Source organism: Salmo salar, chromosome 03, assembly GCF_965601325.2.
Source record: "Salmo salar chromosome 03, fSalSal1, whole genome shotgun sequence".
Taxonomy (NCBI): domain Eukaryota; kingdom Metazoa; phylum Chordata; class Actinopteri; order Salmoniformes; family Salmonidae; genus Salmo; species Salmo salar.
Genome location: NC_138293.1, coordinates 3,404,479 through 3,428,535, shown reverse-complemented (window position 1 = coordinate 3,428,535; position 24,057 = coordinate 3,404,479). Strand labels below are relative to the sequence as shown.

The window sequence follows — 24,057 nt, the reverse complement described above, 5'->3', positions numbered from 1 at the left end:
CTCCTTCACTATGTTGAATCACTAAAACAATACAGAAAACCTGAGTCTACTCCTTCACTATGGTGAATCACTAAAACAATACAGAAAACCTGAGTCTACTCCTTCACTATGGTGAATCACTAAAACAATACAGAAAACCTGAGTCTACGCCTTCACTATGGTGAATCACTAAAACAATACAGAAAACCTGAGTCTACTCCTTCACTATGGTGAATCACTAAAACAATACAGAAAACCTGAGTCTACTCCTTCACTATGGTGAATCACTAAAACAATACAGAAAACCTGAGTCTACTCCTTCACTATGGTGAATCACTAAAACAATACAGAAAACCTGAGTCTACTCCTTCACTATGCTGAATCACTAAAACAATACAGAAATACACTACGGGAAAAGAAGGAACAGCACGTCAGAAATCAGCTCAATGTGATTGAAGAATCAAATGACTTCTGGGAAAATACTAAAACAACAACATGAAGAGTTATCTATCCAAAACAGAGATGTCTTTTTGGCTCTATAACAAAGATAGAGATTTTTATTTATTTTACCTTTATTTAACAAGGCAAGTCAGTTAAGAAGAAATTCTTATTGTCAATGACGGCCTAGGAACAGTGGGTTAACTGCCTTGTTCAGGGAGCAGAACGACAGATTTGTACCTTGTCAGCTCGGGGATTCGAACTTGCAACCTTTCGGTTACTAGTCCAACACTCTAACCACTAGGCTACCTGCCGCTCCATGATCAAATACAAATCTTAGAATCAACTATTAAAGACTACCAGAAACCACTGGATTCTCTAATTACATTGAATGAACTACAGGACAAAATACAAACCCTCCAACCCAAAAAGGCCTGTGGTGTTGATGGTATCCTAGACCAGGCTGTAACATAACAAAATGTGGAAAAAGTTAAGGGGTCTGAATACTTTCCAAATGCACTAAGTGTTTGTGTGTGTATGTTTGTGCGCGCACACACACACACACACACACACACACACACACACACACACACACACACACACACACACACACACACACACACACACACACACACACACACACACACACACACACACAAATTAATTGGCAACGGCACTACAACAGTCTGCAGCACCCAGCCTCACCCTAAAATCAAATGTCTACTGTTTGCTGATGATCTGGTGCTTCTGTCACCAACCAAGGAGGACCTACAGCAGCACCTAGATCTTCTGCACAGATTCTGACAGACCTGGGCCCTGCTAGACCTGGGCCCTGCTAGACCTGGGCCCTGCTAGACCTGGGCCCTGCCAGACCTGGGCCCTGCCAGTCCTGGGCCCTGCCAGACCTGGTCCCTGCTAGACCTGGGCCCTGACAGTAAAATCTCAGTAAGACAAAAATAACGGTGTTCCAAAAAAGGTCCAGTTGCCAGGACAACAAATACAAATTCTATCTAGATACAGTTGCCCTAGAGCACACTAATAATTATACCTACCTCGGCATCAATACCACAGGTAACTTCCACAAAGCTGATCTGTGACACAATGCAAGAAGGGATTTCTATTTCAAATCAGTTCTACAATCCATTGTCCTTCATGGTTGGGAGGTCTGGGGTCCACTCGCCAACCAAGAATTCACAAAAATGGGACAAACACCCAATTGAGACTCGGCATGCTGAATTCAGCCAAAATATCCTTCATGTACAACGCAAAACCCCAAACAATGAACGCAGAGAAGAATTAGCACTATACCCTCTGATCTGAAAAGAGCTGTTCAATTCTATAAACCACCTAAAAGGGAAGCGATGTCCACGCATTCCACCACAAAGCCCTCACCTACAGAGAGATGAACCTGAACCTGTCACAGATTAAATGAACATAGCCTTGCTATTGAGAGAGGCCACCGTCGGCAGACCTGGCTCTTGAGAAAAGAAAAGCTGCCCACAAAATGAGGTGGAAACTGAGATGCACTTCCTAACCTCCTGCTAAAAGGTATGACCATATCAGAGACACATATTTCCCACAGATCTTAAAAACATTTTAAAAAAAGTCAATCATTGATAAAACTCCAATATCTATTAGGTGAAATACCGCAATGTGCATCAGAGAAGCAAGATTTGAAAACAGGGCAACTAGTGAAGCACAAACAATGTAAATACCACCAATATTAATCTGTTTATTCATCTTCCCCCACTATTCCTACTACAACTATTTTCACATTGCTAAAAACACTGTACACAGTAGATAATATGACATTTGAAACAGCTTTATCCTTTATGAGTGTAATTATCACTGTTCATGTTTTGTTGTCTCTTCCCACTTTTTTATGTTTATTTCAGTTGCTTCGGCAATATAAAACATACAGTATGTTTCCCAGGCTAATAAAGCACAATTAAACGGAGCGTATGTTGACATTATCACAAGTCACAAAAAATGGCATAACCATAATCAGTGAACCATAAGCAGTGAATCATAAGCAGTGAATCAATTGTCTAACCATAATCAGTGAACCATAAGCAGTGAATCATAAGCAGTGAATCAATTGTCGAACCATGATCACTGAACCATGATCAGTGAATCAATTGTCGAACCATAATCAGTGAACCATAATCAGTGAATCAATTGTCTAACCATAATCAGTGAACCATAATCAGTGAACCATAATCAGTGAATCAATTGTCTAACCATAATCAGTGAACCATAATCAGTGAACCATAATCAGTGAATCAATTGTCTAACCATAATCAGTGAACCATAATCAGTGAATCATAATCAGTGAATCAATTGTCTAACCATAATCAGTGAATCATAATCAGTGAATCATAATCAGTGAATCAATTGTCTAACCATAATCAGTGAATCATAATCAGTGAATCAATTGTCTAACCATAATCAGTGAACCATAATCAGTGAATCATAATCAGTGAATCAATTGTCTAACCATAATCAGTTCCAACAAATGAGTTGTTTTAAGAACTTGGTATAATTGATCGTTTATTCCTACAGGTGATTACAGATCTATAGGACAGGTCTCTAAAAATATCAAGAAATAACAAGGCAACAAGTTTCTATAGAGGACTAGTTGAAAGGCTTCTCTGATAATGACAGGCTTCAAAGAGTTGAAATAAAGAAAATATGTGCAATGCAGATTTATCTCCTAATTTAGGATAATCTGCACTGTCCTGGACGGGTTTTGGTTCTGTGTGAATATGAATGATCCACTTAATACAGGCTGACTCTGTTAATGAATGAGAGGGAGGAGGTTCACTGAACTAGTACGGTCCCTCCCAAATGTTTATGACCGACCAGGTCCCTTCAGAACCACGGTCAGAATCTCCTTTATGACCGACCAGGTCCCTTCAGAACCACAATCAGCTTTATGACCGAACAGGTCCCTTCAGAACCACAATCAGCTTTATGACCGACCAGGTCCCTTCAGAACCACAATCAGCTTTATGACCGACCAGGTCCCATCAGAACCACAATCAGCTTTATGACCGACCAGGTCCCTTCAGAACCACAATCAGCTTTATGACCGAACAGGTCCCTTCAGAACCACAATCAGCTTTATGACCGACCAGGTCCCATCAGAACCACAATCAGCTTTATGACCGACCAGGTCCCTTCAGAACCACAATCAGCTTTATGACCAACCAGGTCCCTTCAGAACCACAATCAGAATCTCCTTTATGACCGACCAGGTCCCTTCAGAACCACAATCAGCTTTATGACCAACCAGGTCCCTTCAGAACCACAATCAGCTTTATGACCGACCAGGTCCCATCAGAACCACAAATCAGAGGCACTTTTATTCGCCAAGGAGTATGACCAGGGCCCGGATTCCCAAAAAGCATCTTAAGTTCATCGTTAGAACCTTCGTAGGAGCATCGTTAAGTCTACGAGCTGTTTCCCAAAACCATCGTTACTAAAGTTGCTCTTTAAAACGCTCGTAATCTAACGCCTTCCTCAGAACTCTCTAGAACAGAGGAGTGCATCGGTAGATGCTTTTATTTGCCCTCCAGCGTCACTTTATACACACAAGATCTCCGATTAAACACAGAATCAAGATGTTTATCTGTCTCTCTATGTCCACCGATAACATCAGAACAAAGTTGATGTTACAAACAAATCGAAGGATAAAAATACGCTTCAAATAAAACCCGAGATGACTGCATTAAAATACACAGCAAGCTATATATTCCTATTTCAAATCATATCGAAATACATTTCATGTTCATTCAATTGAGTTCTACTTTGTTACTTGTAGGCTACTATCTGTAATTAGTCTCAATCTTATGATGTGTATCCTAACGTGAACACAATGACGTGCCAAATCAGGGATTTAGAGCATTTTAATTGGATACGCATTAGAATAAGCCGCCTCAATAATATCTCTCTAGGAGCGGATTGGTCGTCAGTATTGCCAATTAATTCTAATGTTGCATCATCATGATGACGTGGCCTGTGACACTTTGCTTCTTGAAAGTCCAATATCTTGATAACTGACATGCAAAACATGTTGGGACAGTGAACTGATGCAAAACAGGCCTAGAGATAGTTTGAGTGGATTTGACTATTAAGGTAAATATAATATCTCTCTAGCAGCTGATCCATTGTCAGTTTATGTGAAATAATTCTAAATGTTAAAAGGTCAGATTTTGAACTGTGAAAGCTGATCTGAGAGCAGCGATCGCTTTTCTTTCCATCCTGTCAGTATCAACACTACGCCTCAACGACACACTTAGTGAACCTTCTCTCAGTGTGGTGTTCTGGGAAAACACACGTTACATCCTCGGGGCCGTTGTAGGAAAGAGGCATCGTTAAAAGAAAAAAAACAACTCAGAAATCTAATTTTCATCGCTAACGGGAAACCGAGCCTTGGTGAACTAGTGCACAATAATTGACCCAAACTGCATACAGTACATTAAAAGATACTACAGTCCGTCTTACCCCTTAAGCTGGTTCGTGTACCCGGGTTTCTGTCTGATCTGTAAACGCTGACTAATCAAAAACGCTAAGAAAATCTCTGGTGTAATGCTCTTAAGATACCATGACGCTTCACCAACACAAGGGGGTGTCTTGGAGCAATGTTTTACACACTAGGCTATAGAAGAGCCCACCAGCTTGTAGTGCTAAGACCCTGGTATTAATACCACTGTTTCCTTCAGCCATTCCTATGGGGGGTGGGGGAGACACAATGGGGTTTTGGGATAAGACTTTATGGATTGATTGATTGGATCCTACCTTGATGAAGGCGTATCCAGCCCCGTTGTCTGTGATGGTAAGACCCAGGGCGTCTTCTGATTTAAAAACCTCCACCTCCTTCTTAATCCCTTTAATGTGGGCGAATATAAAGTCCTCCAGGCCGATCTGACCACCGAGCAGCTTCTCCATGTCGATCTTATGGGTGTTCAACGTACAGAACAGGATCTGGGGACAGACAGACAGATTAATGAACAGGATCTGGGGACAGACAGACAGATTAATGAACAGGATCTGGGGACAGACAGACAGATTAATGAACAGGATCTGGGGACAGACAGACAGATTAATGAACAGGATCTGGGGAGAGACAGACAGATTAATGAACAGGATCTGGGGAGGGACAGACAGATTAATGAACAGGATCTGGGGAGAGACAGACAGATTAATGAACAGGATCTGGGGAGAGACAGACAGACAGACAGACAGACAGACAGACAGACAGACAGACAGACAGACAGACAGACAGACAGACAGACAGACAGGACAGACAGACAGACAGACAGACAGACAGACATATTAATGAACAATATGTGGGGAGAGACAGACAGACAGATTAATGAACAGGATCTGGGGAGAGACAGACAGACAGACAGACAGACAGACAGACAGACAGACAGACAGACAGACAGACAGACAGACAGACAGACAGACAGACAGACAGACAGACAGACAGATAGATTAATGAACAGGATCTGGGGAGAGACAGACAGACAGACAGACAGACAGATAGATTAATGAACAGGATCTGGGGACAGACAGACAGACAGACAGACAGACAGACAGACAGACAGACAGACAGACAGACAGATTAATGAACATGATCTGGGGAGAGACAGACATATTAATGAACATTTTTACAAATTTAGTCATTTTAGCAGACGCTCTTATCCAGAGCGACTTACAGTAGTGAATGCATACATTTCATACATTTTTTTAAAATTTATTTTTTCTCCGTACTGGCCCCCCCCATGAGAATCAAACCAACAACCCTGGCTTTGCAAACACCATGCTCTACCAACTGAGCTACAGGGAAGGCCCAGGGATCTGGGGACACACGAAGAGACAGAGAGACGGTTGATAAACCGTGTGCCACGGAATCGGAACATCAAAAAAATCTCTTCCCAACTATTTTGCAACCTGTATGGCGCCGCGGTCAACATTTTGGTCCTCAAGTTAAACTGGTATATTTCTTTCTGACATTTTTGTGTTGTTGTTGTTGTTGTTGCCATTTTTGGTCTTTAATTCAGGGAGGACAGATACATTCCCTAACTTCTCCAACTTCCACCTTCCTCCTCCATTTTTGCAGTAACGCTGTAATCAGTTGGTTGTAAATTTGGATTGAGCAGATATTCCCATATATGATTGTTAACTGCACATGTGACATAACTCCACCTTTCCTATTCATAATATCATTAACTAAGATAATTCAATTTTTTTTAAACATTTTATGTGCAAAGCTCTTAGAGACTTAGCCAAAAAGACTCACAGGTGTAATCGCTGCCAAAGGAGATTCTACCATGTATTGTCTCGCTGGTCCTGCTCACACTGCCCTACCCTGTGCTTTGACCTCTTTCTCCCCTCTCTCTCCAGATGAAATCTCGCGTCTTGTGACGGCCGGCCGCCCAACAACCTGCCCACTTGACCCTATCCCCTCATCTCTTCTCCAGACCATTTCCGGAGACCTTCTCCCCTACCTCACCTCGCTCATCAACTCATCCTTGACCGCTGGCTACGTCCCTTCCGTCTTCAAGAGAGCGAGAGTTGCACCCCTTCTGAAAAAACCTACACTCGATCCCTCCGATGTCAACAACTACAGACCAGTATCCCTTCTTTCTTTTCTCTCCAAAACTCTTGAACGTGCCGTCCTTGGCCAGCTCTCCAGCTATCTCTCTCAGAATGACCTTCTTGATTCTTGATCCTAATCAGTCAGGTTTCAAGACTGGGCATTCAACTGAGACTGCTCTTCTCTGTGTCACGGAGGCTCTCCGCACTGCTAAAGCTAACTCTCTCTCCTCTGCTCTCATCCTTCTAGACCTTTCTGCTGCCTTTGATACTGTGAACCATCAGATCCTCCTCTCCACCCTCTCCGAGTTGGGCATCTCCGGCGCGGCCCACGCTTGGATTGCGTCCTACCTGACAGGTCGCTCCTACCAGGTGGCGTGGCGATAATCTGTCTCCGCACCATGCGCTCTCACCACTGGTGTCCCCCAGGGCTCTGTTCTAGGCCCTCTCCTATTCTCGCTATACACCAAGTCACTTGGCTCTGTCATATCCTCACATGGTCTCTCCTATCATTGCTATGCAGACGACACACAATTAATCTTCTCCTTTCCCCCTTCTGATAACCAGGCGGCGAATCGCATCTCTGCATGTCTGTCAGACATATCAGTGTGGATGACGGATCACCAGCTCAAGCTGAACCTCGGCAAGACGGAGCTGCTCTTCCTCCCGGGGAAGGACTGCCCGTTCCATGATCTCGCCATCACGGTTGACAACTCCCTTGTCCCCTCCTCCCAGAGTGCTAAGAACCTTGGCGTGATCCTGGACAACACCCTGTCGATCTCCACTAACATCAAGGCGGTGACCCGATCCTGTAGGTTTATGCTCTACAACATTCGCAGAGTACGACCCTGCCTCACACAGGAAGCGGCGCAGGTCCTAATCCAGGCACTTGTCATCTCCCGTCTGGATTACTGCAACTCGCTGTTGGCTGGGCTCCCTGCCTGTGCCATTAAACCCCTACAACTCATCCAGAACGCCGCAGCCCGTCTGGTGTTCAACCTTCCCAAGTTCTCTCACGTCACCCCGCTCCTCCGCTCTCTCCACTGGCTTCCAGTTGAAGCTCGCATCCGCTACAAGACCATGGTGAATGCCTACGGAGCTGTGAAGGGAACGGCACCTCCATACCTTCAGGCTCTGATCAGGCCCTACACCCAAACAAGGGCACTGCGTTCATCCACCTCTGGCCTGCTGGCCCCCCTACCTCTGAGGAAGCACAGTTCCCGCTCAGCCCAGTCAAAACTGTTCGCTGCTCTGGCACCCCAATGGTGGAACATGCTCCCTCACGACGCCAGGACAGCGGAGTCAATCACCACCTTCCGGAGACACCTGAAACCCCACCTCTTTAAGGAATACCTAGGATAGGATAAAGTAATCCTTCTAACCCCCCCCCCCCCCCCTTAAAAGATTTAGATGCACTATTGTAAAGTGGTTGTTCCACTGGATATCATAAGGTGAATGCACCAATTTGTAAGTCGCTCTGGTTAAGAGCGTCTGCTAAATGACTTAAATGTAAATGTGATGTAAATGTCTCGGTCAAGACACACTGAGTGGACAAAACATTACGAACACCAGATCTTTCCATGATATTGACTGACCAGGTGAAACTATGATGCCTTATTGGATGTCACTTGTTAAATCCACTTCAAATCAGTGTAGATGAACGGAAGGAGACAGGTTAAATAAGGATTTTTAAGTGTTGAGACACTTGAGACAGGGATTGTGTACAGTATGTGTGCCATTCAGAGGGTGAATGGGCAAGACCTTGAATGGGGTAAGGTAGTAGGTGCCAGGCGCACCGTTTTGTGTCAAGAACTGCAATGCTACTAGTTCTTTCACACTCAACAGTTTCACGTCTGTATCGAGAATGGTCCACCACCCAAAAGAAATCCAGCCATCTTGACACAACTGTGGGAAGAATTGGAGATAACATGGGCCAGGATCCCTGTGGATCACTTTCAACACCTTGTAGAGTCCATGCCCTGACGTATTGAGGCTGTTCTGAGGGCCCAAGGTAGGTTCCAATTCAATATTAGGAAGGTGTTCTTAATGTTTTCTATACACAGTGTATATTAGTGTTTTATTTCTCATTCATTTTTAAAATACATTTCTTGACGGTGCAGCGGTAGTCCTGGAAGAGGACCCGGGTGGCACGGTGCAGCGATAGTCCTGGGAGAGGACCCAGGTGGTACGGTGCAGCGGTAGTCCTGGAAGAGGACCCGGGTGGCACGGTGCAGCGATAGTCCTGAGAGAGGACCCGGGTGGCACGGTGCAGCGATAGTCCTGGGAGAGGACCCGGGTGGCACGGTGCAGCGATAGTCCTGGGAGAGGACCCAGGTGGCACGGTGCAGCGATAGTCCTGAGAGAGGACCCAGGTGGCACGGTGCAGCGGTAGTCCTGGGAGAGGACCCGGGTGGCACGGTGCAGCGGTAGTCCTGGGAGAGGACCCAGGTGGCACGGTGCAGCGATAGTCCTGAGAGAGGACCCGGGTGGCACGGTGCAGTGATAGTCCTGGGAGAGGACCCAGGTGGCACAGTGAATTTCTTCAGCCTCCTTAGGAAATAGAGACTCTGTTACGCCCTCTTGACAAGAGTGATCGTGTTGTTGGTCCTCGGTGATGTGGACGCCGAGGAACTTAAAACTACTGACTCTCTCTACTGCAGTCCTGTGCTTCCTGAAGTAAAAACATCTATTCCTTTCTGTTTTCCTAACGTTGAGGGAGAGCTTGTCCTGGCACCACAATGCCAGTTCACTTACCAACTCTCTCTTTGGCGGGAGTTCCTTTGTTCTACTGTGAAAATCTCTCTCTCCTTACTGCATGGCCAGTGGGAGAGTCTCCGCCAGGAATTTACAACCTGAGATAACAGAACCTGGGGTGTAGGAGAGAGTGAGAGAGGGGGAAGCCACGATCTATACCCAGTAAGGGCCACGTCACGACACGGTGGTCTGCCCGTCAGGAAGTCCAGGATCCAGTTGCAGAGGGTAGTGTCCAGACCCAGGGCTCTGAGCTTGGTGCCGAGCTTGGAGGGAACAATAGTGTTGAATGCTGAACTGTAGTCAATGAACAGCATTCTCACATAGGTGTTCTCTTGTCCAGATGTGTTACGGCCGTGTAAATAGCGATGGAAATGGTGTCTTCCGTGGATCTGTTGGAACGGTAGGCAAATTGGCGTGGGTCCAGTGTGCCTGGCATGCTGGCCTTGATGCGGGCCATGACCAGTCTCTCGAAGCACTTCATGATGACCGAGGCGAGCGCGACATGGCGATAGTCATTTGGTCATGTCATCTTGTTTTTCTTGGGCACTGGGACGATGGTGGTCTCCTTGAGGCAGGTGGGGACTACAGCCTGGGACAGGGACAGGTTGAAAACGTCAGAAGACACCCGCCGGTCAGCACACACTCTGGGGACGCGGCCAGGGATGCCATCTGGGCCTGCGGCCTTGTGAGTATTCACTCAAGAATTTTCAACTCACGTCAGCCTCGGAGTGAAAGCACCTGGTTGTCCAGAGTAGCGAGAGTCTTCCTTGATGGCTCAGTATTGTCTGCATCAAAGCGAGCATAGAATGTTAAGCTGGTCTGGGAGGGAGGCTTCGGTGGGCACAACACAGCTGGATTGGCCTTGGTAGTCCGTGATAGTCTTTAGTCCTTGACACGTGTCGCAAGTCTGAATTGTCGAACATCAATATCAAGTTTGTCTGTATTGTCTTTTTGCATCCCTAATGGATTTGTGGATCTCGTACCTGCTTGCTTTGTATGCGTCACATGCGACCGATTCATGGGGGGGTCCATTCTGTTGACATTGAATTCTGCAGTACGGGTCTCAGCATGGTACGAATTCTCCATTCACCCAGGGTTTTTGGTTGGGGAATGTCCGGATTGTTATTGTGGCTACAACATCATCATGTTAGTGATATTTCAAATTATTTTTATTTTTTTATCACCCACGACAATAAAGACTGCTTCCGGTTAAGAGGTTTCTTGCTAGCTAATGTCCTTGTACAGTTCGTTGAGTGCCGTCTTGGTGTTTGCTTATTGTGGCATGTACACAGCTGTAATAACGCACGTGAATTCCCTTGGCATATAGTGGGGTCTCCATTTTAGCATCAGAAACTCCAGGTCTGGGTTAACAGGCGCTCAAGACGTTTTCAACTTCGGTAGTCCTGGAATTGTTGATGAGGAAGCATACCCCTCCCCCTACTCTTACCAGAAGCCGCCATTCGATCCGTACGGAAAATGGAAAAAGCCGTTTGGTTGAATAGCAGAGTCGAGTGTATTGTCCCAAAACCATTTCTCTGTAAAAACAAAAAAGACATCATTCCCTGATGTCCGTCTGCAATTAAAGCCTTGCTTTGTGTTCAAAGTTTATTTTCAGCGTGAGTGTCAGCGTGTTAAACAGAGAAATCATTAATGAGTGAGTCATGTTTTTTATTTTTCGGTCATGTCCTATTACCACTGGTAGAGCAGACGAGGAAGGTGACCTTTCAACCAGGGCCGGTGATGCACCAGAGATCTGGCTTCACACCTTTAGTAGGAACCTCGTGGCAGACCCCAGAAGGTGTGTGTGTAATGTGATCTGTTTGAGGCCTGATTTTAAAAAGGCCTTGAAACTGACCATGGCCCAGTCCACTAGGGTGGCTAGTTAAAAGGCTCTGCGTCCCAAATGGAAGTCTATTCCTTGTATAGAGAACTACTGTTGACCAGGGACCAAAGGGAACAGGATGCCATCATTCGGGACACATCCAAAGCTACTGGGAGGACTCTACTGCTGGTCAATCATTTATTCCACTGCTCCTTACATCACAGATGGGCTGTGTGCGTTTCACAGGGTGTGTCTGTGTGTTACTGACTTGCCTAGTTAAATAAAATAAACACAGGGATAATAATGACAGTACAAAAGGGCAGCACTCCAACAAAACACTATCATGTCAGAAACCCATAGATAAAATGGTATCATAAAATGGTATCATGTCAGAAACCCATAGATAAAATGGTATCATAAAATGGTATCATGTCAGAAACCCATAGATAAATGGTATCATAAAATGGTATCATGTCAGAAACCCATAGATAAAATGGTATCATAAAATGGTATCATGTCAGAAACCCATAGATAAAATGGTATCATAAAATGGTATCATGTCAGAAACCCATAGATAAAATGGTATCATAAAATGGTATCATGTCAGAAACCCATAGATAAAATGGTATCATAAAATGGTATCATGTCAGAAACCCATAGATAAAATGGTATCAGGTCAGAAACCCATAGATAAAATGGTATCATAAAATGGTATCAGGTCAGAAACCCATAGATAAAATGGTATCATAAAATGGTATCAGGTCAGAAACGCATAGATAAAATGGTATCAGGTCAGAAACACATAGATAAAATGGTATCATAAAATGGTATCATGTCACAAACCCATAGATAAAATGGTATCATGTCAGAAACCCATAGATAAAATGGTATCATGTCAGAAACCCATAGATAAAATGGTATCATGTCAGAAACCCATAGATAAAATGGTATCATGTCAGAAACCCATAGAAATAATGGTAGATATTATTTTATTCTATCATCCCTTGTCAAAGCTTCTTTCAAGCAGACAGAGAATAGATGTATTTATTTCAACGCTATCATATCGACACCGATAGAGAATAATGCTACAGTAGACATTTGTACTTGAGTGAGTTTAAAACAATTTGGGTTTGTGTCAAACTTTCTAAACCTGGTGTGATGAAATGACAAAGTGTTGAGGCAGTCTGATGCACTAGTTTCCTGAACCGCCTTACTTTTGGGAGGTTTCTGATATGATACCAATATCTATGGGGTTTCCGATATGATACCAATATCTATGGGGTTTCCGATATGATACCAATATCTATGGGGTTTCCGATATGATACCAATATCTATGGGGTTTCCGATATGATACCAATATCTATGGGGTTTCCGATATGATACCAATATCTATGGGGTTTCCGATATGATACCAATATCTATGGGGTTTCCGATATGATACCAATATCTATGGGGTTTCCGATATGATACCAATATCTATGGGGTTTCCGATATGATACCAATATCTATGGGGTTTCCGATATGATACCAATATCTATGGCGTTTCTGATATGATGTACTTGTTTCCTGAACCGCCTTACTTCTGTATAAAATGCTGAATTCGTACGGGGTCATCAGAATGACCTCTGAGTGTTAAAGGGCTCTTATCTAGGCTTGCGTACCAAAAAAGGTACCCTATTCCCTTTATAGTGCACTAGGGCCCATTGGACTCTGGTCAAAAGTAGTGCACTATTTTTTGGAATAGGGTGCCATTTGGGACACAACCCTGGCGTGAGTGGTAGAGGGAAAAAAAACGTTCCTTGTTAGTACACAATACAAGCAATGAGGCCTAACAGCCACAGAGCACTGCTCCACTTTGCACCACTCTGCACTGCATGCGCATCAGCTGACACAAGCAAGGGTTGCCCCTGGTTACTAGAGTATAAATAATTGGATTAGGAAGGGGGGGGGGCGATCGAGGAGAGAGAATGAGAGAGCCCAAGAGAGCCCAAGAGTGAAAGAGAGGGTCAGGAAGAGAGCGATAGCGAGAGTGTGAGAGAGAGACCAAGAGAGAGAGCGAGTGAGGGTCAGAGAGAGTGGAGATGGACCCACTGGTTGTCCTCTAAGTTAAAAGAGAGCTGGTAGTCCCATCAGCCAAACTACCAGGTGTTTCTCACTGTATATAGACTTTTTCATTTTCTTTTGTTCTACTGTATTATTGACTGTATGTTTGTTTTACTCCATGTGTAACTCTGTGTTGTTGTATGTGTCGCATTGCTTTGCTTTATCTTGGCCAGGTCGCAGTTGCAAATGAGAACTTGTTCTTAACTGGCCTACCTGGTTAAATAAAGGACTTGTTCTCAACCTGCCTACCTGGTTAAATAAAGGACTTGTTCTCTACTAGCCTACCTGGTTAAATAAAGGACTTGTTCTCTACTAGCCTACCTGGTTAAATAAAGGACTTGTTCTCTACTAGCCTACCTGGTTAAATAAAGGACTTGTTCTCAACCTGCCTACCTGGTTAAATAAAGGTGAAATAAAAAAATATAAAAATACAGGGAAGAGATTCAGGAGTTATGCTAATTTCGTATAGAGCACACCTAATCCACTATTCATTTAATCAAAACAGGAACATTTTACATTTGGTTAGAAATAAATTAGGAAATGATCTCAACAGAGAAAAAATGTCCTCATGTGTGCTTCCTATATCCCCCCACTAGAATCCCCATACTATAATGAAGACAGCTTCTCCATCCTACCTATATCCCCCCACTAGAATCCCCATACTATAATGAAGACAGCTTCTCCATCCTACCTATATCCCCCCACTAGAATCCCCATACTATAATGAAGACAGCTTCTCCATCCTACCTATATCCCCCCACTAGAATCCCCATACTTTAATGAAGACAGCTTCTCCATCCTACCTATATCCCCCCAGTAGAATCCCCATACTATAATGAAGACAGCTTCTCCATCCTACCTATATCCCCCCCACTAGAATCCCCATACTATAATGAAGACAGCTTCTCCATCCTACCTATATCCCCCCACTAGAATCCCCATACTATAATGAAGACAGCTTCTCCATCCTACCTATATCCCCCCACTAAAATCCACATACTATAATGAAGACAGCTTCTCCATCCTACCTATATCCCCCCACTAGAATCCCCATACTATAATGAAGACAGCTTCTCCATCCTACCTATATCCCCCCACTAGAATCCCCATACTTTAATGAAGACAGCTTCTCCATCCTACCTATATCCCCCCAGTAGAATCCCCATACTATAATGAAGACAGCTTCTCCATCCTACCTATATCCCCCCCACTAGAATCCCCATACTATAATGAAGACAGCTTCTCCATCCTACCTATATCCCCCCACTAGAATCCCCATACTATAATGAAGACAGCTTCTCCATCCTACCTATATCCCCCCACTAAAATCCACATACTATAATGAAGACAGCTTCTCCATCCTACCTATATCCCCCCACTAGAATCCCCATACTTTAATGAAGACAGCTTCTCCATCCTGGAGGGGGAAATCAACAATTTCCAGGCCCAGGGACATGTACTAGTCTGTGGCGACCTAAATGCCAGAACTGGACAATAACCTGACACCCTCAGCACACAGGGGGACAAACACCTACCTGGAGGTGACAGCATTCCCTCCCCCATATGCCCCCCTAGACACAACTACGACAACATAACCAACAAAAACAGGTAAAAACTCCTGCAGCTCTGTCGCATGCTGGGTCTGTACATAGTTAATGGTAGGCTTCTAGGGGACTCCTATAGTCGGTACACCTACAGCTCATCTATTGGCAGTAGTACTGTAGACTACTTTATCACTGACCTCAACCCAGAGTCTCTCAGAGCGTTCACAGTCAGCCCACAAACACCTCGAAGCACCGCCGTATTTAAGTGATAATGCCCTCGAAGCCGGTGTTTGGAGAACATATTGGCACGGGTGCTGTTAGGCCTGAGATGAAGGTCGAGGGCCGGCAAACCATACCAATATATCCTCTAAACACAGACACAAATCTAGGGTTGCTACCCAAGCCGTCTGGTCGTTCTATCGTTTCCGTTGCCAGAGACGCGACCCAGTCTTTCAGTTTTTTTGTTCTGCAAGATAATATCTAGATGCTTTTTTTTTTTTATAATGGAGATCAAGTTTATAAATTGCCTGGCTGGGCTGAAGAGACAGTGGATTGCAGCAGTCAGATGGAACAGAGTAAATAGGCATTTTAACGTCATAGATTTAGCCCGGTGGTAACTTATGGAATAGACACCGGCTGGAATGCGTTTTTTAACCAATCAACATTCAGGATTAGACCCACCCGTTGTATAATGCTTAATATTTTACCGTGAACACTGCAGCAGAAGCAAACTCCTCCCTCCGCTACTCTTTCATCTGCGTGAGGCTACAATAAGTAGCCGAGTTTCCCCTGCTTTTCATTAACTCATGTTTGGCTACAAATATATACATACAGTACCAGTCAAAAGATTTAGAACATCTACTCATTTAAGGGTTTTTCTTTATTTTTACTATTTTCTACATTATAGAATAATAGTGAAGACGTCACAACTATGAAATAACACATATGGAATCATGTAGTAACCCAAAAAAAAGTGTTAAACAAATCAAAATATATTTAAGATTCTTCAAAAGTAGCCACCCTTTGCCTTGATGACAGCTTTGCACACTCTTGGCATTCCCTCAACCAGCTTCATGAGGTAGTCAGTCACCTCATGACTTGCAATTTGATTGCTGGACATCCATCAAACCCATTTATTCAGATCTGATCAAAGAGGACAGTTCAGGTAATGGATTGGGCCTAGTTATTGTTCATTAGCAGCATACATTTTTGTGTTCGTTCTCTTAAAATAGCCTTATATACTCTTCTCGTACAATGTATAACCTATTGTACTGTTTGTCTGTACTGTCTACCTGTCTTTGGTGAGAATCTTTAAGTTAATAAAATACCTAAAATAGTATTCTTCAGTTTGTCTGCCTGTTAATATTATTCAGCTGAGAGTACCCTGGGTAGGATACTTTACAGGGTAGCACTTTACCACATTCCAATGTTTTCGTCTGGTGAATCTCTCAGGCATATTTTTTGGGGGGGATTGAAAATGGGAACAAATGGGAGAGATGGACAAATACTGATTTCAAAACATGATAATATAAATGAGACTATAGTCCAAGACATGAGGTGAGTATCAAAATGTAGTTTTAAAGATGCCCTTGCCTTAAAGTTGAACCTCGGATAGATCTTCACTATAATAGCCAACTCAAAATATGGTATTCTGTTCTTTTTAAATAGCTTACATTTTTCATATTATATCGAGACTAAATGAAACGACAGACTGTTAAAATGTAGGGAGAAAGGCAGACATTTGATATAAAACATTGGATTTCTGTTGCTCGAATTTCATTCAATTCATTTTTCAGACGTTTTCCTTCGGTAAGTCGACTCGTGTCTCTCCTCACTCGGGAAAAGCCTGCTCACTGATGTCAATTCCAAAGCTGATAATTGTGACTTGATTAAATTGGAATGATGTGAATAATGATGATGTTGACGACGAAGAATGGTGAGAATCCATTATAGCCTAAACCTTTGATCATAGGCAATTGTTAAAATTGTGTCTCTAAAAAATCACGATGTTTCAATTTATGTTGTGTCATGTGGCGGCTTTTTTTTAGCCAGATATTTTCGCATGGAATGTTGTATTTAATAACTGATATAAATGTGGTCTGCTATAGCTCTCTATTCTGCTCATATGAACACAGCTCTGCATGATTTAATGAAAAGCAGCAAAAAGACATTGTTTCATATTCTTTACTACACAGACTGATAAACAGAAACAAGCAACAGGCTGTACAGCTGGCTTCTCAGTTCAAGTGAATGTGAAATGTCAAGCAGACAACCCAAAGAAAATGAAAAAAAAAAAAAAAATGGTTTGAGGAAGAAAGCAAAAAACCTAAGAAAGAATTTGAGAAACTTTTCCAACCAATAACAGAGACCCAGAAAACCTGAGTCTAACGCCTTCACTATGGTGAATCACTAAAACAATACAGAAATACACTACGGGAAAAAGAACGAACAGGAATGTCAGAAATCAGCTCAGTGTAATTGAAGAAGACACCACTTCTGCGAAAATTGAAAAACACTAAAGAAACAACACGAAGAGTTATCTAGATGTCTGGATAAACCACTTCTCCAATCTTTTTGGCTCTTTAACAAAGAACAAACAGCAAAAACATGATCAACTACAAGTCTATAGAATCAACTATTAAAGACGACCAGAACCCACTGGATTCACCAATTACATTGAATGAACTACAGGACAAAATACAAACCCTCCAACCCAAAAAGGCCTGTGGTGGTGATGGTATCCTAAATGAAATGATAAAATATACAGACCACAAATTCCAATTGGCTATACTTAAACTCTTTAACGTCATCCTCAGCTCTGGCATCTTCCCCAATATTTGGAACCAAGGACTGATCACCCCAATCCACAACAGTGGAGTCAAATTTCACCCCAATAACGACCGTGGGATATGTGTCAACAGCAACCTTGGGAAAATCCTCTGCATTATCATGAACATCAGACTCGTACATTTCCAAAGTGAAAACAATGTACTGAGCAAAAGTCAGTTTGCTTTTTACCAAATTACCATACGACAGACCACGTATTCACCCTGCACACCCTTATTGACAAACAAACCAAAACAAAGGCAAAGTCTTCTCATGCTTTGTTGATTTAAAAAAAGCTTTTGACTCAATTTGGCATGAGGGTCTGCTATACAAATGGATGGAAAGTGGTGTTGGGGGAAAAACATATGACATTATAAAATCAATGTACACAAACATGTGTGCGGTAAAAATTGGCAACAAACAGACAGATTTCTTTCCTCAGGGCCGTGGGGTGAGACAGGGATGCAGCTTAAGCCCCACCCTCTTCAACATTTCTATCAATAAATTGGCGAGGGCACTAGAACAGTCTGCAGCACCCGGCCCTCACCCTACTAGAATCTGAAGTCAAATGTCAACTGTTTGCTGATGATCTAGTGCTTCTGTCACCAACCAAGGAGGGCCTACAGCAGCACCTAGATCTTCTGCACAGATTGCCAGACCTGTGCCCTGACACAATCTCAGTAAGACAAAAATAATGTTGTTACAAAAAAGGTCCAGTTGTCAGGACCATAAATACAAATTCCATCTAGACACTGTTGCCCTAGAGCACACAAAAAACTATACATACCTCGGCCTAAACATCAACACCACAGGTAACTTCCACAAAGCTGTGAACGATCTGAGAGACAAGGCAAGAAGGGCATTCTGCGCCATCAAAGGGAACATAAAATTCAACATACCAATTAGGATCTGGCAAAAAATACTTAAATCAGTTATAGAACCCATTACCCTCCATGGTTGTGAGGTCTGGGGTCCGCTCACCAACCAAGATTTCATAAAACGGCACAAACAATTCTGCAAAAGAAAAAATCAACATGCAACAATTTCAAATATATTAATAGGGTTACAGTTCATATGAGGAAATCAGTCAATTGAAATAAATTCATTAGGACCTAATCTATGGATTTCACATGACTGGGAATACAGATATGCATCTGTTGGTCACTGATACCTTACAAAAAGGTAGTGGCGTTGATCAGAAAACCAGACGGTATCTGGTGTGACCACCATTTGCCTCATGCAGCGCGACACATCTCCTTCCCATAGAGTTGATCAGGTTGTTGATTGTGGCCTGTGGAATGTTGTCCCCAACTCCTCTTCAATGGCTGTGTGAAGTTTCTGGATATTGGTGTGAACTGGAACACGCTGTCGTACACATTGATCCAGAGCATCCCAAACGTGCTCAATGGGTGACATGTCTGGTGAGTATGCAGGCCATGGAAGAACGGGGACATTTTCAGTTTCCAGGAGTTGTGTACAGATCCTTGTGACATGGGGCTGTGTATTATCATGCTGAAACATGAGGTGATGGCGGTGGATGAATGGCACGACAATGGGCCTCAGGATCTCGTCACGGTATTTCTGTGCATTCAAATTGCCATCAATAAAAAGCAATTGTGTTCGTTGTCCGTAGCTTATGCCTGCCCATACCATAACCCCACCCCCACCATGGGGCACTCTGTTCACAACGTTGACATCTGCAAACCGCTCGCCCACACGACGCCAGACGCGTGCTGTCTGCCAGCTGCCCAATACAGTTGAAACCGGGATTCATCCGTGAAGAGCACACTTCTCCAGCGTGCCAGTGCCCATCGAAGGTGAACATTTGCCCACTGCTGTTGGTGACGAAGCCGAACTGCAGTCAGGTCAAGAACCTGGTGAGGACCACGAGCACGCAGATGAGATTCCCTGAGACGGTTTCAAACAGTTTGTGAAGAAATGTATTTGGTTGTGCAAACCCACAGTTTCATCAGCTGTCTGGGAGGCAAGTCTCAGACGATCCCGCAGGTGAAAAAGCCGAATGGGGAGGTCCTGGGCTGTTGTGGTTACATGTGGTCTGTGGTTGTGAGGCCGGTTGGACGTACTGCCAAATTTGTAAAAAACTATGTTGGAGGCGGCTTTTGGTAGAGAAATTAACATTTAATTTTCTGGCAAAAGCTCTGGTGGACATTCCTGCAGTCAACATGCCAATTGCACGCTCCCTCAACTTGAGACTGCGGCATTGTGTTGCCTTTTATTGTCCCCTGCACAAGGTGCACATGTGTAATGATCATTCTGTTTAATCAGCTTCTTGATATGCCACACCTATCAGGTGGAAAATTAAGGAATGTCAAGGATTTAGGGCTCCCGAGTGGCGCAGCAGTCTAAAGAACGGCATCTCAGTGCTAGAGGCGTCACTACAGACCCTGGTTTGATTCCAGGCTGCATCACATCCGGCCGTGATTGGGAGTCCCGTAGGGGAGGCGCACAACTGGCCCAGCGTCGTCTGGGTAAGGGTTTGGCAGGGGTCGGCCGTCATTGTAAATAATGATTTGTTCTTAACTGATTGCCAAGTTAAATAAAGTTGAAATAAAAAAAATTGTGTACAGACTCAGAGAGAATAGACTTACTATTGAGAGATTCCGCCATAGCCTGTCTTCTCTAGAGAGCCAGGTCTGAAACTGAGCTGCACTTCCTGACCACATTAGAAATACATATTTCCCACAGACACACAGAAAATTTGAAAACAAATCAAACATTGATAATCTCCCATATCTGTTAGGTGAAGTGCCGCAGTGTGCCGTCACAGCAGCAAGATTTGTGACCTGTTGCCATGAGAACAGGGCAGCCAGTGAAGCACAAACAATGTAAATACCACCAATATTAATCTGTTTATTCATCTTCCCCCACTATTCCTACTACAACTATTTTCACATTGCTAAAAACACTGTACACAGTAGATAATATAAGAGCTGAAATGTCTCTTTTTGAAACCATTTTTGAATGCAATGTTTACTGTTCAATTGTAACAGTTTTTAGTTTGTTGTTTTTGTCTTCTTCGCTTTTTTTTTTTTTTTTTTCACTTGCTTTGGCAATAAAGCCCCTTTGAATTGAGGCGAGGGGGGTGGAGGAGGTGGAGGCAGGGGGGGGGGGGGGGGCTGGGTGGGTGGGAGGTGAAGTGCACGCTCTACTTTGCTAAGCTCCCAGCTTTCACCAACACCCACACAGTCAAAACAGAATGGAGCAGAGCAGGACAGGACAAAGAAGAACAGGACAGAGGAGGGCAGAGCAGAACAGAGCAGAACAGTCACAGGACCAGGACGGAACTGAACAGAAGCCCTCTGGGAACACAGCCAGGGCAGTGGGAGGAGGAGAGGCCAGGGCAGTGGGAGGAGGAGAGGCCAGGCTAGGGAGGGGAGGCCAGGGCAGGGCAGTATGCGGAAGGGAGGAGGGGAAGCCAGGCCAGGCCAAGAAGAGGAGGGGAAGCCAGGAGGAGGAGGGGAGGCCAGGAGGAGGAGGAGGAGGGGAGGCCGGGAGGAGGAGGAGAAGGGGAGGCCAGGCCAGGGCGGGAGGCCAGGCAAGGGCAGGAGGAGGGGAAGCCAGGAGGAGAAGGGGAGGCCAGGAGGAGGGGGAGGCCAGGCCAGGGCAGGAGGCCAGGTAAGGGCAGGAGGAGGGAAAGCCAGGAGGAGAAGGGGAGGCCAGGAGGAGGGGAGGCCAGGCCAGGGCAGGAGGAGGAGGGGAGGCCACAGGGCTTGCATTTGCAGTTCCGTTTTGGTTGTGTTTCAGATTATTTTGTACCCGATAGAAATAATTGGTAAATAATGTAGTATGTCATTTTGGAGTCACTTTTATTGAATATATAATGTTTTCTATAACACTTCTACATTTATATGGATGCTACCATGATTAGGGATAATCCTGAATGAATCATGAATAAAGAAGAGTGAGAAAGTTACAGAGGGTCAAAGATCATACCCACAAGTTACAGGGTCAAAGATCATACCCACAAGTTACAGGGTCAAAGATCATACCCACAAGTTACAGGGTCAAAGATCATACCCACAAGTTACAGAGAGTCAAATATCATACCCACAAGTTACAGGGTCAAGATCATACCCACGAGTTACAGGGTCAAAGATCATACCCACAAGTTACAGGGGGTCAAAGATCATACCCACAAGTTACAGGGTCAAAGATCACACCCACAAGTTACAGGGTCAAAGATCATACCCACAAGTTACAGGGTCAAAGATCATACCCACGAGTTACAGGGTCAAAGATCATACCCACGAGTTACAGGGTCAAAGATCATACCCACGAGTTACAGGGTCAAAGATCATACCCACAAGTTACAGGGTCAAAGATCATACCCACAAGTTACAGGGGGTCAAAGATCATACCCACGAGTTACAGGGTCAAAAATCATACCCACTAGTTACAGGGTCAAAAGATCATACCCACGAGTTACAGGGTTAAAGATCATACCCACGAGTTACAGGGTCAAAGATCATACCCACGAGTTACAGGGTCAAAAGATCATACCCACAAGTTACAGGGTCAAAGATCATACCCACAAGTTACAGGGTCAAAGATCATACCCACAAGTTACAGGGTCAAAGATCATACCCACGAGTTACAGGGTCAAAGATCATACCCACAAGTTACAGGGGGTCAAAGATCATACCCACGAGTTACAGGGTCAAAGATCATACCCACAAGTTACAGGGTCAAAGATCATACCCACAAGTTACAGGGGGTCAAAGATCATACCCACGAGTTACAGGGTCAAAAGATCATACCCACGAGTTACAGGGTCAAAGATCATACCCACGAGTTACAGGGTCAAAGATCATACCCACGAGTTATAGGGTCAAAGATCATACCCACAAGTTACAGGGGGTCAAAGATCATACCCACAAGTTACAGGGGGTCAAAGATCATACCCACGGGTTACAGAGGGTCAAAGATCAAACCCACAAGTTACAGGGGGTCAAAGATCATACCCACGAGTTATAGGGTCAAAGATCATACCCACAAGTTACAGGGGGTCAAAGATCATACCCACAAGTTACAGGGGGTCAAAGATCATACCCACGAGTTATAGGGTCAAAGATCATACCCACGGGTTACAGAGGGTCAAAGATCAAACCCACAAGTTACAGGGGGTCAAAGATCATACCCACGGGTTACAGAGGGTCAAAGATCATACCCACGAGTTACAGAGGGTCAAAGATCATACCCACGGGTTACAGAGGGTCAAAGATCATACCCACGAGTTACAGAGGGTCAAAGATCATACAGCTTACGCCTGCCCATACCATAACCCAACCGCCACCTCCACGGGGTACTCTGTTCACAACGCTGACATCAGCAAAACGCTCACCCACACGACACGCTGCCGTCTGCCATATACCTGTTTAACTAACTGAATATACCTAAGAGTTTTTAGGAAGCTGTGTTGCTTCCTACAATGTGAAAACCATGGAATTTTAATAATGGCTAACCTAGAGATGTCCAATGAAATGCTGACCTCACAATATGCAGTGTTAAAATTGTCCCAGCCGAGCAATTAGATGGGAGGAAGTTCAGGAGAATCTGATCATTCATTGACTGACTGACTGACTGACTGACTGACTGACTGACTGACTGACTGACTGACTGACTGACTGCCGAAATGACCAGGGTTACATGTAGGTCTGTTTGTTGACAGGGAAAACAGCCGGTCAGCATAATGCCTTCAGGATCATTGACCTGAGTGGAGGGACAGAGGATGCAGCTTCAGAACAAGTCATGAATACATGATGATCATAAAAACGCCACTTCATGGAAAGGGATCAGGAGTGTTTCCATTGGACGAAAGAAATCAAAATCACTGGACGGATAAACACCTTTATGAAGGGGACAGGAGTGTTTCCATTGGACTAAAGAAATCAAAATCACTGGACGGATAAACACCTTTATGAAGGGGACAGGAGTGTTTCCATTGGACTAAAGAAATCAAAATCACT

At 44.1% G+C, this 24,057-nt stretch overlaps 1 protein-coding gene across 1 annotated transcript in view; it reads right to left on the bottom strand.

Moving 5' to 3' along the window:
• LOC106596367 (PDZ domain-containing protein GIPC1) overlaps positions 1 to 24,057 on the bottom strand; it is a 55,362-nt gene that overhangs the window by 6,987 nt on the left and 24,318 nt on the right. Inside the window, exon 2 of the mRNA XM_014187677.3 lies at positions 5,218 to 5,403. Coding sequence (XP_014043152.1) covers positions 5,218 to 5,403 — 186 coding nt within the window. The remainder of the gene's footprint in view (positions 1 to 5,217; positions 5,404 to 24,057) is intronic.